The sequence below is a fragment of the Elgaria multicarinata genome, chromosome 19 (assembly GCF_023053635.1).
Source record: "Elgaria multicarinata webbii isolate HBS135686 ecotype San Diego chromosome 19, rElgMul1.1.pri, whole genome shotgun sequence".
NCBI classification, from domain to species: Eukaryota; Metazoa; Chordata; class Lepidosauria; order Squamata; family Anguidae; genus Elgaria; species Elgaria multicarinata.
The window spans coordinates 3792283-3807978 of NC_086189.1; the positions used below are offsets into that span (position 1 = coordinate 3792283).

Genomic DNA, 15696 nt, shown 5'->3' on the forward strand with positions numbered 1-15696 from the left:
CTGGCTCTGCCATCCGCCGCCCCACGGGGGAGCAAGGTGAGCCCCCTCCCCCACTTACCTGGCTCTGCCACCATCTCCGCACGGACCATGGTGGCGGTGGAGCCAGGTAAGCTCCCCTCCCCATTTACCTGGCTCCGAAGCTTCAGAATGGTCCGAATCGCTTCGGACCATTCCAAACTGCTTTGGGTTGATCCGGACCTTCCCCAATCTGCTCTGCTTTGGATCCAGGGATCTGTAACAGTGCGGAGCACACCCCTTGTTTATTGAATTAAAATGTTTTGGCAAAAGTCGCTTTCCGTTTCAGACAAACCACGGATCCACGGAGGAACTGACTCGGCGACTGAAGTGATCAATCAAGGCGCCAGCACGTCACGGGTTATTTCGGACCTCTTCGTATTCTTTCGGCATCCAGGCCAACTTGATGTTTTGAATCTCATAGGGGATGCCCATTTTATAATCCCAGCAGTACTCGGGGGACAGCAGTTTGGTCGGTTTGTGAAGGAGGTAGTATTGGTTTAAGTGGCTTTCGTCGTGCCACACCGCTTCCACGTTGTGCCCTTTGTCCCTCATGATGCCCTCGTAGCATTGCCTGGTGAGGTTCAGGACGTGCTGAGGGGTGCCCCCAAACACGGCCCCATGGTAGTAATAGTCCCCCTCCTCATAGGGGATATAGGCGGCTGACTGGGGGTCCCGCTCGTACGTGAACGAGTACTTGTCCGCCTTGTAAAACCAAGCGTGGAGCTGGGCCACGGACTCATCGAGAGCCTCCACCCCGTAGTTGCTTTGGAAGATTTGGTCGACATCCATGCAGAAGAGGAAGTCCACCTCGTGGCGGGCGTGGCTCTCGACGAGGTCCCCGATGACTTTCATCCGCATCATACTGACGTCTTGCCACCGGCTCTCCTGCTTCACGTAGAAGGTTTTCAGCGTCCGCAGTGGGCTCAGCTCAATCAACGGCACTTTCGAGAGGTCGTCCACCATGACGTAGAAGATCACGTTGTGGCCGCTCATGAAGAAGGCGTCTGCGGAGGTCAAGAAGTTCCTCAAGTATTTGTCCAGATACCTTGGGAGTGAGGAGCAAAGAGAGGGGGGACTGAAAAGGCACAATACATTCTGAGGAAATCTCCCAATTCAGAGCTGGAAACCAAAAGTCTAATTTAAGCAAGGCATTGGGCACCAACCAGCACAGTTCTTGATGCCTCCTCCATGTTGACACAAACAGAACTGTCAAACAGTGCAGTGGGGTGGCTGCAGGGAGCCTTGGTCCCCCGACCTTTTGGGACTCCACCTGCTTTAGATTCAACAGAATCTTTAGGGGTTTAGGGGTGGGACCATAGCTCAGTGGTAGAACTTGGAGAAATTCAAATGAATTCGAATTTCTAGGAATCTGACTTGCAGATTTTGCTCTGGGCCAGCTTTTTCTGAGTCACAGGGACTTGCGGGTCTGTACTTTTAGTTTTAGGGCTTTTGTTTTTTGGCTCAAATGCGCGTCTCTGCAAGTATGCACTGGGATTCATACACAACAGCGCATTTGCAAACAGGGACAAAATTTTTGTACATCCCTAAGAAAAAAATACAATTCCGTCAATGAGCTGACAGCAAGTCAAAAGACGGCTGATAATCTACAGATCACATTGGGAACTGATTTAGCAAATCCGTACAGCCCTAGTAGAATTCCTGTGTTGTATGCCGAAGGGCCCTGGTTGAATTCCAGGCATCTCTATTTAACAGACAAAGCAGCATCTTGCGTTCCTAAAATTGGGAGTTGGGGTGGCAGCTGCCGACCCAGTACTTGGGATTCCTTGGGTCGACCCAGTACCTCCTTGTATTTGGGGCTTTGGCCTGAGGCCGGGCACAGCCCTAATGAATATGGTAAAGAAACAAATAAATGAGAGAATCAAGTTGCACTCGGGGAACCCAGCCTGAGTCCATGCTGGCTGGCGGATGCTGGGAATTGTAGTCCCACAATCTGGAGGGCACCCAGTTGAGGAAGGGTACTTTAGAGTATGAATTGGGAAGAACTGGCCATCCGTCAAAGACCCCTGCCATTTCCGAAATGAGTCACTGATGTATGTGCTTGCTTCAAAATGTATTTATTTATTTGGTGTGAGAGGGGAGTGAGCCCAGAGTAGCAATAGAGAGAAGCAACGGGAAGCCTCCTCTGAGAGTGGAAAATCCTACCCTGTGGCCCTGATGTAGGCAGAGACACGTCAAAATTAGCTCTCCCTATTAACGGAGGGTGATGAGATAAGTCCAGCACTGCAACTCATGCAGAGAAGCAGTGGACAAACATTGGCATAATTCTGCTGCATCAGGGAGAGTGACAGAGTGAGCCAACTACTCCCTCTGGAGAGGAATGGTGGAGGCTGGTGAGAACAGGGCATCATTCAGAGGCACAGTACAGAAGCAAACTCCTAGGTGCATAGCAAGAGTCACATCGTTTAGTGGCTCCGGCTGAAATCTGGCACAAGCCCCACACAAGATGGCGAGGCTTCCTGATGAGTAAATCATTCACCGGATTGGAACGTCTGTGATGCTTACTTCCCAATGGCGAAAACCGTCAAGCCGATGGTCACTTTCTTCTCCTTGTAGTAGTCTTCCAAGACCGATTTCTGGAAGGTGCCGTCCCATATGATTGGGGCTGACCATGAGGTCAGAGTGGAGACATCCATTCGTGCGCTGCAAAGAGAGGAGGAGAGAAAAGCCGGGTGCAAAAATGATGAAAATGCCGTCCAAGGGGTGCAACTGCTGCAACCGCCCCCAAAGCCTCCTTGGATGATGATTCTAATTCACGCCCCCCCCCAACTTCCATTAGCAACGCTATCGAGGTGGATCACAAAGGGTAACAATCCACACCATTGACTATAAAAGCACAAGTGAGAGCAGATAAAAACACAAATCATCCGATCGGTCCAGGCTAAAAGTTCGAATGAGTCTAAAAAGCCTCAGAGAACCCGAGAAACAAAAACCACAACATCCGCTTGGCGTGAAAGAGAGATCAACTAAACCTTCCAGAAGAAGCATCCATAGGTGGCAAGTGTCTGTGTGGTGATTGGAACCTGGGTTCGAATCCCCCACTCAGCCACACAGCTCATTTCGCTGCTGGAAGGACAAAAGGGTTCAAATGTAAGAAATAAATGCAACCCCCAACCCTGTGTGTTGCTTTACCCAGCATGCATTTCTCACCATCCCCAGCAGATGGCACCAACAGAGCCTGCAATCCAGGCAGGCTGGTTGGAAGAATTTGGGATGAATGAGAAATTCGGTTTGGAGCAGAATTTATTCCCTTTGTGCCTCGCAGACCCGGATGCCATCTCTGGGCGAGGCGATTCACAGAGCAAAAGAAATGCATTTCAAAAATGCACATGGAACAATGCAAACTTTTGAAAAATGTGCACAAACGCGTTTTAATTAATGGGAGAAATAAATGCCCACAGTTGCACACGAAAATACATACAAACATTTCATGTGAAAAGCAGAGCAATGATCGCAAACTGCTATGGACATGAGTCAGGTTGAGCTTTGAGGTGGAATCCAGAGATCTGAAACAAGCCTGAGTTTTGCTGATTTCATCTTTGCAAAATCATGGAAGACGGGTGAGGTGCCGGATGACTGGAGGAGGGCTAACGTTGTCCCTATCTTCAAAAAGGGCAAAAAGGAGGAACCTGGGAACTACAGACCAGTCAGTCTGACATCCATCCCTGGGAAAATTCTGGAGCAGATGATAAAGAAGTCAATCTGTAAACACCTTGAAATCAATGCAGTGATTACTAGAAGCCAACATGGATTTGTCAGGAACAAATCCTGTCAGACTAATTTGATCTCATTTTTTGATAGGATAACCTCCCTTGTGGACTGTGGGAATGCTGTGGACGTCATATATCTTGACTTCAGCAAAGCTTTTGACAAAGTACCACATGACATTCTGATTAACAAACTAGCTAAAAGTGGGCTAGATGGAACAACTATTAGGTGGATCCACAGTTGGCTAAAGAATCGGACTCAAAGAGTACTTATCAATGGAACCTTCTCAAACTGGGGAGAGGCAACGAGTGGGGTGTCACAGGGCTCAGTCCTGGGCCCAGTGCTCTTCAACATTTTTATTAATGATTTGGACGAGGAGGTGCAGGGAACGCTGATCAAATTTGCAGATGACACAAAATTGGGTGGGATAGCTAATACCCTGGAAGACAGAAACAAACTTCAAAGTGATCTTGATAGGCTGGAGTGCTGGGCTGAAAACAACAGAATGAAATTTAATAGGGATAAATGCCAAGTTCTACATTTAGGGAATAGAAACCAAATGCACAGTTACAAGATGGGGGACACTTGGCTCAGCAATACTACAAACGAGAAAGTTCTTGGAATTGTTGTAGATCACAAGCTGAATATGAGCCAACAGTGCGATATGGCTGCAAGAAAGGCAAATGCTATTTTGGGCTGCATTAATAGAAGTATAGCTTCGAAATCACGTGAGGTACTGGTTCCTCTCTATTCGGCCCTGGTTAGGCCTCATCTAGAGTATTGCGTCCAGTTCTGGGCTCCACAATTCAAGAAGGACGCAGACAAGCTGGAGCATGTTCAGAAGAGGGCAACCAGGATGATCAGAGGTCTAGAAACAAAGCCCTATGAAGAGAGACTGAAAGAACTGGGCATGTTTAGCCTGGAGAAGAGAAGATTGAGGGGAGACATGATAGCAGTCTTCAAATACTTAAAAGGTTGTCACACAGAGGAGGGCCAGGATCTCTTCTCGATCCTCCCAGAGTGCAGGACACGGAATAACGGGCTCAAGTTAAAGGAAGCCAGATTCCGGCTGGACATCAGGAAAAACTTCCTGACTGTTAGAGCAGTGCGACAATGGAATCAGCTACCTAGGGAGGTTGTGGGCTCTCCCACACTAGAGGCATTCAAGAGGCAGCTGGACAACCATCTGTCAGGGATGCTTTAGGGTGGATTCCTGCATTGAGCAGGGGGTTGGACTCGATGGCCTTGTAGGCCCCTTCCAACTCTGCTATTCTATGATTCTATGATTCTAGAATGGCAGAGTTGGAAGGGGCCTACAAGGCCATCGAGTCCAACCCCACGCTCAATGCAGGAATCCGCCCTACAGCATCCCTGACAGGTGGTTGTCCAGCTGCCTCTTGAACGCCTCTAGTGTGGGAGAGCCCACAACCTCCCTAGGTCACTGGTTCCATTGTCGTACTGCTCTAACAGTCAGGAAGTTTTTCCTGATGTCCAGCTGGAATCTGGCTTCCTGTAACTTGAGCCCATTATTCCGTGTCCTGCACTCTGGGAGGATCGAGAAGAGATCCTGGCCCTCCTCTGTGTGATAACCTTTTAAGTATTTGAAGAGTGCTATCATGTCTCCCCTCAATCTTCTCTTCTCCAGGCTAAACAGGCCCAGTGCTTTCAGTCTCTCTTCATAGTGCTTTGTTTCCAGACCCCTGATCATCCTGGTTGCCCTCCTCTGAACACGCTCCAGCTTGTCTGCGTCCTTCTTGAATTGTGGAGCCCAGAACTGGACGCAATACTCTAGATGAGGCCTAACCAGGGCCGAATAGAGAGGAACCAGTACCTCACGTGATTTACACATCCCTAGTTTATATTTTATTTTGCATATTATTTTTTTCCATTTCATTTCATTTTTATTTCCTTTGATTTTTATTTTATATTTCTTTACGTATTTATTGATTGATTTGTTTGTTTGTGATACTTCTGTACCGCTTAATATAATAAAATCCCTAAATGGTTGAAACTTGTTTAGGTTCTAAGGGCTTCTAAGCTAGCCTTTGCTAACCGGATGCCCTCTAGATGTATTGGACTGCAACAACAACTCCCATCAACCCCAGCTAGCATGGTTGGGAGTTATAGCACAACACACCCGGAAGGCAGCACGTGGTTGCAATCCAGCCTCTACACGGCTTTTTGGCCATGAAGCCCCTCCCAGATCTGGAATCAGTTGGGGGCCATGGAGGGCATTCTCCAACAGTGGGGGCTGGTGGCTCTGATGTCAGTGGGGCTGTGAATCTGCCCCGGGGTTCAGTCAGAACTCTAAAAGAGCCCACACAGTGCTGCAAACAGAGTTTAAGGATTTTCAGGGCAGAAGTAGTTGTGGCTAAGAAGCTGATATAGATGCACCATAATTCTCTTTTTAAGGCACGAGGTTCCATAATTGTGGCCCTTTTCTCCCTCCCAATCAAGGACCTGCGTGTGCTGGGCCCCCGGTCAGGTGGACGTGGAAGTTCCTTGCCGCATTGAGGCCTCCGGCACAGCTGTGTCCAACACCATATTCAACATGCTGCCCGGGTGCGGCCAACGCAAAACGTTTGTCTTACAGAATGCTAATCGGAACCACATGCTCTGCAAACCTTTCTCAAGATGTAATTTAAAACACACACAGACACACAAAGCCATTTTTCCAGCTACCCAGACCTGTGTTTAATTTTAGCAGGCTATTTTTGGCCCACTTATGTTCCCAGAGAAGCTAACACGCATAGGCAGACGCAACCGTTCTCTGGGCAAAAATGCTTGAAAATTGGGCTCAGAACCAGCTCTTCTGAGTATGTGCTCAGCCCATCCTTTCAGGAGAGGGGAGAGAGAGAGAACCAACACCCATTTGGAGCACCTGTAGGCCAGCTGATGCTTGCACAAAGCATTTTATTTATTGTTGTTGACTCTGAACATCTTTTTAGGCTGCCTTCCCACTTACTAGGGGAAGCATGCAATATATCTATATCTATCGATATCTCACCCTAATACAATAAAAACATCCTATCCCTGCCTGGACAGCCATCTGTGGGAATTACAATTAAATATATTGAAAAACTTCCTGACAGTAAGATCTGTACAGCAGTGGAACTGTTCTCCCTGTGGAGTTGTGGGTTCTCCATCCCTGGAGGCTTTTAAGAAGAGGCTGGGCGGCCACCTCTCAGGGCTGCTCATTGCAGAGGGTTGCACTAGATGATCCCTGTGATCCCTCCCAACTCCACCATTCTATGATCCTAGGATTACTCTGCCCAAAAGGGTCTCAAGGAAGCTGGTTGGTAGTAAAATCATCTGCTAATGGCAGTATCTACACTAGCAGTGGGCTGACCCATTATAAGGCAACCCCCTTTCTCATGCGTTCCTTGCTCCCAATGGCTATATGCGTATCCCCCTGTTTTGGGAGGGGGGGCTTGGGCCCAAATTCTCCCTCCCCTCCCCTAGAATTTGCTGGTGTTTATCCCTGGTGTCCAGAAGGCACTGCTTTGGCTATATAAGAGCTGGCGCTCGAAGACTTGAGTTTGCTGTTCATGTCTAGGATTTATTAGATAAATCTGTGATGGAGAAGGGTGTCGCCAGCCTCTGGGTTCCTCCCCTTTCCCCGGCTCCACCCCCATTCCCCCAACCACAGGGTGCAGAGTTCAACTATGGAGTTTGCTACCACAAGATGTAGCAATGGCCACCAGCGCGGATGCCTTTAACAGGGGGTTGGATTAATTAATTAATTAATTAATTACATTCCTATACCGCCTAATAGCCGAAGCTAAATTCCTGGAGGAGGAGGAGAAGGCTATTAATGGCTACCACTCCTGATGGCTACGTGCTACCTCCAGTATCAGAGGCCTATAAACACCAGTTGCTGTGGAACATGGGTGGGAGGGTGCTGTTGCACTTGTGTCCTACGTATACCAGTTGCTGGAGGACATGGCTGTTGCACCCATGTCCTGCTTGTGGGTCCCTGGTCAACAGCCGGTTGGCCACTGCGTGAACAGAGTGCTGGGCTAGATGGCCCCTTGGTCTGATCCAGCATCAGGGCTCTTCTTAGGACTGTTTGGTTCCCTGGCTTTAGGGCAAGTTTCCCCACTTCTGAAAGGTTGAAATGACTCACAGGGAATACTTGAATCTGCAATATGCTGGCATTTTTTCTTTGGCAGTTCTGGCCTCAGCCCTTTTGACTTTGTCCCCTGCACACCACTGGAATGTCTCCCCGCCCCAAGCCAGGCGCTTCTCAGAAATGAAGTCCGGCCCTCGGGTCAAAGGAGGCCAAATGCCCCCGGTTTAGGGAATCTGGCCATCTCCCCGGAGGTATCTGGCCGGCAGTTTGGGGATAGGAACGCTTTGCTAGAGCAGATGGGTCCGGAGCCGAGCCGCAGGGCCCCTCTGATGTTCTGAATAAACTCAATAGACCACATTATAAAGAACACCCAAAGGGAAAGAAGCGTCGTCTGTGAAACCCAAAGCTTCCTCTTGGTCGAATCGCGCCACGTGGAGAATGACGGGCCTGTTTCTGGGAGGAGCTTCTCACGTGGCGGGTTCAGGCTCAGACAAGCAGCTGCTGTTTGGGGAGACGGCTTTGGAGTTGCAAGAGATGGGGAAGTGATTGTTATCTCTCATGTGCCAGGGACCGTTTGGGGGGTGCCAATCTTGGAGATTGCCAGCAGCCATTATGAACCTTCTCCAGCCTTATTGCTTGAGCCGTTGTGGTTCAGTTGCGGTCAAGGGCCTCCCTCAGTGGTTGCTGCAAGATGTTAGCATAATGTATCTTGTAGCCTTGCTAAAAATGGAAGCACACTGGCCGTTTTGCCAGAAGGTCAACACCTTGCTTTACCTACAAGGCCTTGATCAGAGTTACCCCTTTCCACATGGCATTTGCTCAAGTCCGCAACAGCTTGAAGAAGGCCAATGAAAGAGCTTGCTGCTGAGAAAGCCGATTGTTGAACGCTGATTTTACATTGTTTAACATTTATTTGCCATTGTTTAACATTTATTTCTAGCCTTGTACGTTTTACTGTGGTTCGATTAAGAGACACTTTCATAAAAGCTGGAAAGGAGTATCAGGGAATTGTTACCACTAAGTTTAGTTTATCGGCTCCAAATAATTAATCGTTGCCCTTGATCCAGGTTTAATTTGTCTGTTTTTGCTTTTGCAATATTATTACTTCTGTTATAATAGGATGACCGAAGGTTATACACACTTATTAGAATGTAAACCTATGTGGCAGGGTGTTGCTAGTTTATTGTTTTACTATGTACAGCACCATGTACTTTGATGGTGCTATATAAATAAATAAATAAATAAATAAATAAATAAATAACAGTAAAACTGAACAGAAATGGGAACTTTTCAAGGGTTTAACCCAGCAGAAATGGTGGGGTGGGGGGAAGGCATCATGGGATTAAAGTTCCAGTTATAGTTATTGTAGTTGACTGAATTGCTTAGTAGCTCCTTAAATCTCCCAAGGGAACGAAAAGCCATATGACCAGATGGAGAACTCCTACCATTCCATTCATTCTACCATCCCAGTTTGTCAAGAGAGTTGTTTGTTTGTTCCATTACTTAGGGTGACCATATGGAAAGGAGGACTGGGCCCCTGTATCTTTAACAGTAGTATTGAAAAGGGAATTTCAGCAGGTGTCCTTTGAAGGCATGCAGCACCTGGGGAAATTCCCTCTTCATCACAACAGTTAAAGCTGCTAAGGTATAGCTAGAGTGACCAGATACAAAAGAGGGCAGGGCTCCTGCAGCTTTAACTGTTGTGATGAAGAGGGGATTTCACCAGGTTCTCCATATATACAAATGATACCTGCTGAAATTCCCTTTTCTATACTACTGTGAAAGGTACAGGAGCCCAGTCCTCCTTTCCATATGGTCACCCTAGTTAATCAGGCCAACAGCTTCCAAATGCAGAGGTTAGAACTGGATGAACTCCTCCCTAGCCAGGGTTAAGGGTTTGTGCCACAACGCCCCCACCCACCATCCCTAGATCCTGAATTTATTTCCTACCGTGGATCAAACCAGTCGGTCAACGGTATCTCCTTGGGTTCTTTATTGGCATATTCCTGCCTGCAATAGAAGACATGACAGGAAACAGAGTTGGCAACACTAAGTGTGTTGGTCTGAGACTTGGGAAACACGGGTTCGAATCCCCATGACCCTCGCTGGGTGATTTTGGTCCTGTCCTTGACGTGGTTTGCACAATAACCGCTGCCTGCTTTGTCTCATTTAAGCTGTGATGAGCCAAGGAGCCTGCGGGCACCAGGGCAGTGTGGTTTGTTGGCGGGGGAACCAACCCTCCAATAACTCACAGCCTGTTGCAGGGCTATTGGAGGTTATTGGGGGGGGGGTGTTTTCCCCTCCAACAAAACCTACTGCACAGGTCTGGATGACTTGGCAAATCCCCCGCCGGGGACTAAATATTCAAAATGGCCACCAGCATGCATTGCAAACTTCCATGGCTAAACTGATTGTGCAAACCGGCCCACTGACTCTCAGCCTAGCCTACGTCACGGGGTTGTTGTGAAGGTAAAGTGGAAAGTAGAAGGACCATGTAAGTCACCTTGGGTTCCTTGCAAGAGGGGGAAAGGTAGGTTATAAAAATACTACTACTACTACTACTACTACTACTACTACTAATTCGAACAGGGAGAATGGGATGCATCATTCAGTCCCATAATCCCTGGCAGAAATGAAGCTGCAAGCATTAGGGACACAGGAAGCTGCCTCATACGCAGAGACCCTGGGTCTATCTGGCCCAGTATTGCCAACACTGACTGGCAGCAGCGGCTCTCCAGGGGTTCAGGCAGGAGTTTCTCCAGCCTTACCTGGAGACACTGCCGGGAATCGAACCTGGGGACTTCCTGCATGCACAGCTGGGCCCCTGCGTGATGGCCCCTCCCCCACAGCACTGCTTCTCTAGAGGAGGAAAGGGCCACTCGTGGGAGCTGCTCACACTCACGGCACCTTTTATTAGCTCCCTCGCATGCTTCATTTGTTCCAAATCTTCCCCCACCCCAAGAATTGGTTCTCAGTTCTGTGGCTGAAACCTGGAATATGCGGAGGATACCTCTGAACATACGCAGAGCGGCACAGTAGCACTGTACAGCCAAATATGTTTGCTCGCCGGCTAGGCAGATCAGCTTGAATGTGCCGTATGAGACAGCTCAGCAGTGGCTGTTCATGTCGCCTTCCATTTGGACATTTAGCCTCCTCCACCGGGCATGCAGGTGTTTCGATTTTGGCTTATATGATCTTCTTACCTTGATTTAAACCAGCTGGGAATGGCCAGCCACTGCTCCGTCCGGTTTTTCAACTGGGCGATCTTTATACTTCTGCATACAAAGAAGAAAACACAAATTGGAAACCATGGGCATTGTTCGGTGTAGGCGCCTGGGGCCTAGATCTATTCCCCAGCGCCCGGAGTGTCCAATGGAAGACTTATTTCTTAGTTTAATTGTTGTACAGACAGCCATTTTCAAGGGGGATTGCAGCTGGGGAGGGAAAAATGTATTCACCCATCTCCCCACACAACAAAAGATCCTCCCTCCTGGAACGGCAATTAGGAAAGGGGGAAACACTTTTCTTCTGTGCTTAATTGCACGAGGTTGGGGCAATTTTCTTCCAGGAGAGAAAGAGAAATGAGTGGGGTGAGAGAGACCAAAATTGGGAAAGAGATTAATTGGGAGATTACAATTAATTTGCAGTCGATGAGGAAATATGGTTGAGATGTTCTGGGGTGGGTGCAGATTCACTGACGATGGGATTGGGATGAAAATGTCATGGGTTGGTTTTGTCTTTTGTGAAATTTAAAAGCATCCCAGTAATTCTTTCTAAATGTGCATGTATGAGCATATGTAAAATTGATGCCTATTTGCGTCCTATGGGCCTGGGCCCTGAATCTTTTAAGTGCCTAGTCATGTTCCTGCTGAAAATACTGCATTAAGCTAGCTAGAACTAGCACTGGTGGTACAGCCCAACCTTTGCATGCATAAGGTTCTGGGGTCTCCAGTTAAAAGGAATTTCAGAAGCAGGGCTGGGAAAGGCCGTGGACTGCCGTTGTCAGTCAGACTAGACAAGATGGATGGATGTGCTGATTAAGGGTGCTTCCAGACAGATGGGTCCCAGCCCCACCCATAGGGATGGGCAGGCAACTGTCACATTTGATCTCATCAACTGCTGAGAACTTATTTTTCTACTGCCAAGTTCATTTTTCCACTGCTGAGCTACTTCTACCCTGGTTCCATGCCAGCTACTCCACCCCCTCGCCCCCACAAAGAAATTCATATGCATTTCCCCCCCCATTTTTAATATTGTGCAGAATATACACATTTTTCTACGCATGCGCCCAAATGTTTGTGCACATTTTTGAAATGCACACATTCTTCTTTGCACAATTTTCAAATGTTGTTGAATGCATGTGTATGTGTGTGTAAGCATGGAAATGTATGGATTTCGCAATGAAAGATGTATGGAAATGTAAGGATTTCCAGCTGCGAATTCTGCTCAGGGCTGTATTCGGTTCCAGGAGATCGAATTGGGGCATTTGGCCTTAAAAGGTGAACCTGTCAAATTTCTCACCCATCCCTAACTACCAACCGAAAGCCATTGTTCAAGTGCTCTGTCTTTTGCTCCTTGGCGGATTTACTGTGTTAAGGAAAATGCAGAAAGAAGCAGCAGGAAGGGCAACCAGGAGGAGGAGGGCAACCAGGAGGATCAGGGGTCTGGAAACAAAGCCCTATGAAGAGAGACTGAAAGACCTGGGCCTGTTTAGCCTGGAGAAGAGAAGATGGAGGGGAGACATGAGAGCACTCTTCAAATACTTAAAAGGTTGTCACACAGAGGAGGGCCAGGATCTCTACTCGATCCTCCCAGAGTGCAGGACACGGAATAACGGGCTCATGTTACAGGAAGCCAGATTCCGGCTGGACATCAGGAAAAACTTCCTGACTGTTAGAGCAGTGCGACAATGGAACCAGTTACCTAGGGAGGTGGTGGGCTCTCCCACACTAGAGGCCTTCAAGAGGCAGCTGGACCACCATCTGTCAGGGATGCTTTAGGGTGGATTCCTGCATTGAGCAGGGGGTTGGACTCGATGGCCTTGTAGGCCCCTTCCAACTCTGCTATTCTATGATTCTATGAAGAATATGGGAAGGTTTACAAATGGAAGATGGTGTCATCTGGAAACCCTCCCCGCCCCCCGGAAAATCCACAATAAACCCTTCATCTAAAATCACTTCAAGAATAAGGCAATATGTGCACAGATCTGGGCGGAAGGTCCTATAATGTTTCTCTGCGAAGGAAGTGAGCTGAGAGCCCCACGCTGAACCTATTTGGAAACACTGGCAAAGAGTTTATGGCTGGACGGAGGTCACAACAGCGCCTTTGAGCAAACAGGCTGATTGTGTGAGCATCTGATATTGCACAGATAATGGTGGGCAATGCTAAGACATGAACACGGGGCTCTGATGCTTTCCCACCACTTTTTTTAAAAACAAAAAAGAAAAAGCAGTGGGACATCTAGGGAGAAGAGAAGATTGAGGGGGAGACATGAGAGCACTCTTCAAATACTTAAAAGGTTGTCACACAGAGGAGGGCCAGGATCTCTTCTCGATCCTCCCAGAGTGCAGGACACGGAATAACGGGCTCAAGTTAAAGGAAGCCAGATTCCGGCTGGACATCAGGAAAAACTCCCTGACTGTTAGAGCAGTACGACAATGGAACCAGTGACCTAGGGAGGTTGTGGGCTCTCCCACACTGGAGGCCTTCAAGAGGCAGCTGGACAACCATCTGTCAGGGATGCTTTAGGGTGGATTCCTGCATCGAGCAGGGGGTTGGACTCGATGGCCTTTAGAGGCCCCTTCCAACTGTACTATTCTATGATTGGACTTTGGGGGCAAAGTCTGGGAGCCCACAATTCGGGAGTGAGGAGTAAAAAAACAACACTACCCAGAAAATGGCAGGTTTGGGAGATCTACATCAAATTATTCTGTAAAGGTTTGGGGAATCTACACCATATGTTGCGATATTAAGTTTTAGCAGCCCCATCACCATACATCTCTTAAGGTACCCTAAGACTATGTTTTGTGGAAAATGCTGGGAATTCTATCTAAACATGTGCAGGGTTGCACACCTAACTGCACCTCTGATGATATGCCAGTTGTGGGAAAAGATTTTTTGTAGATAAATGGCAGGAGAACAGAGGGTGAAGTAGACGCACTCCAAGCCGGCATCCACTGCTGCTTTTTTCACTGAAAAAGAAAAGAAAAGGAGACGAAAAGAAGTCCTTTAGCGCAGCAACTCCTCCCTAGAACAGTATGTTTCAGGGTGGCGGCGCACAGGCCATTAAACAGAATTATGCAGGCAAGAAATGATTCACGGATGCTTTGATGTGCTTTGTGAGAAGGAAAAATCCAAATTTGGCAAATGATTCACCAGGGCTTACATGTTGCCAGGGCCTCCAGTTAATGTCCAAACTTTCCCCAAATTTAGGTCATCTTTGGTGTTCCATTAATAGGGTGAAACTATACTCACCCCGATTGATGGGCGGAGGACCTCTCTTGCAGAGCGAGACCGAAGACAAAGTCAAGATCCCAAGAGGGGAAGGTCCTTGCCTTGTGCCAATTGAGGGGCAGGTTGTACCATACTCTCATTTGTGACCGAAGCTGATGTTTTATATCAAAATGGTGCATATTTTAAAATACGTTTCTATTAGGGCTGTGCTTTGCCTTGGCTCCAAAGCCCAAATCCGAGTCGAAGCAGGCTGATTCGGCCTGCCTGAGCCCGAGTCTGGTTTGGGACCAGATTTGGCCAGCTAGGCACAATGCAGCCAAACTGTTTTGGGCCAATTTGGCCCAATAGACAGCTGCTGCCCTCAACCCACACGTGGGACTTACCTGAGGCTTCTGGGTGTGCTGGAGAGCCACCCGGCCTCTTCTCTGGAATGCCGTAGTGGCTCACCTGCATGTGCAAAGGCCTCAGGTAAATCCTGTAGGTTGGTGGGCAAGTGAGCAGGGGGGCAGCGGCTGAGAGTCCAATGGACTCCCAGTCAGCCTTGTGCCCAGCTTTCCCAGGTATTTGGGAAATGGCAGTTGCTGCCCATGCTTCAGCTTTGGAACTGAAGCCAAAGCGAGGATGGAGGTACCCCGAGTCATATCAGGGCCAATTTGGAAGCTCTGAAGCAGCCTAGGAGTTAAATTGGGGGGGGGGGAGGGGGGCTGTGCACAGCCTTAGTTTTTTATATGTATCTGTTTAAAAGTTTAAAAGCCATAACTTTTTGATTTTAGATTTTTTTCAGTCTTTACATCGATAAACTGGTTGTGCTACTACTGATCACTTGTTTTGGTTTTGGAGTGATGTATCATGTGCACTGCATTGACCTGCATATCAGCTGATTTGAAAGCAGATCATTCATTCATTCATTCATTCATTCATTCATTCATTCATTCATTATTAATTTTGGATAGTGGTGAGCTATTTTCACCCCTGAAGCCTCCTGTATGCCACACCCTCACCTGGAACCTAACAGGCTTAGGTTACAGGAGGGCAGATTTGGGTTAAACATTAGGGGAAACTCCTTGTGTCAAATGGGGTTGGTCTAGATGACCTCCAGCCTCCTCTAATGCTCATTCATACATATATGGAATCTTTCAAATGAAACATTAGAAATGGAACATTAGAAAAGGGGCTGGTTTCCCTTGCCAATTTTATTTTCAGTGGGAGATTTGAGCTTTCCCCCTCCCAATGCTAACACAACTCTTTCTGTGTGTGATTAATTCCCGGTCTCTCAGATTCAAAGGATCTCTGCCGGGAATGACCTCTCGGAGCCTGAAAGGCGAGCCGCTATCTGTTAGAGTAGACAGTCGTGAGCCAGAGAGACCCGAACGATGAGGTTTCCTCCTTGCCTGCCGTAACCGTAAACAGACAGAACCAGCAAAGTG

General features: G+C 47.9%; 1 protein-coding gene across 1 annotated transcript; it reads right to left on the reverse strand.

Annotated features, from left to right (window-relative positions):
- Positions 1 to 369: 369 nt before the first annotated feature.
- On the reverse strand, positions 370 to 14722 carry LOC134411242 (N-acetyllactosaminide alpha-1,3-galactosyltransferase-like). Its single transcript, XM_063144958.1, has 6 exons — positions 14653 to 14722; positions 13890 to 14007; positions 11020 to 11091; positions 9767 to 9826; positions 2542 to 2679; positions 370 to 1063 (listed from the first exon to the last, which is right to left on the reverse strand). The coding sequence occupies exons 1-6, from the start codon at positions 14720 to 14722 to the stop codon at positions 370 to 372; spliced, it is 1152 nt and encodes a 383-aa protein (XP_063001028.1).
- Between the last annotated feature and the right edge of the window lie 974 nt (positions 14723 to 15696).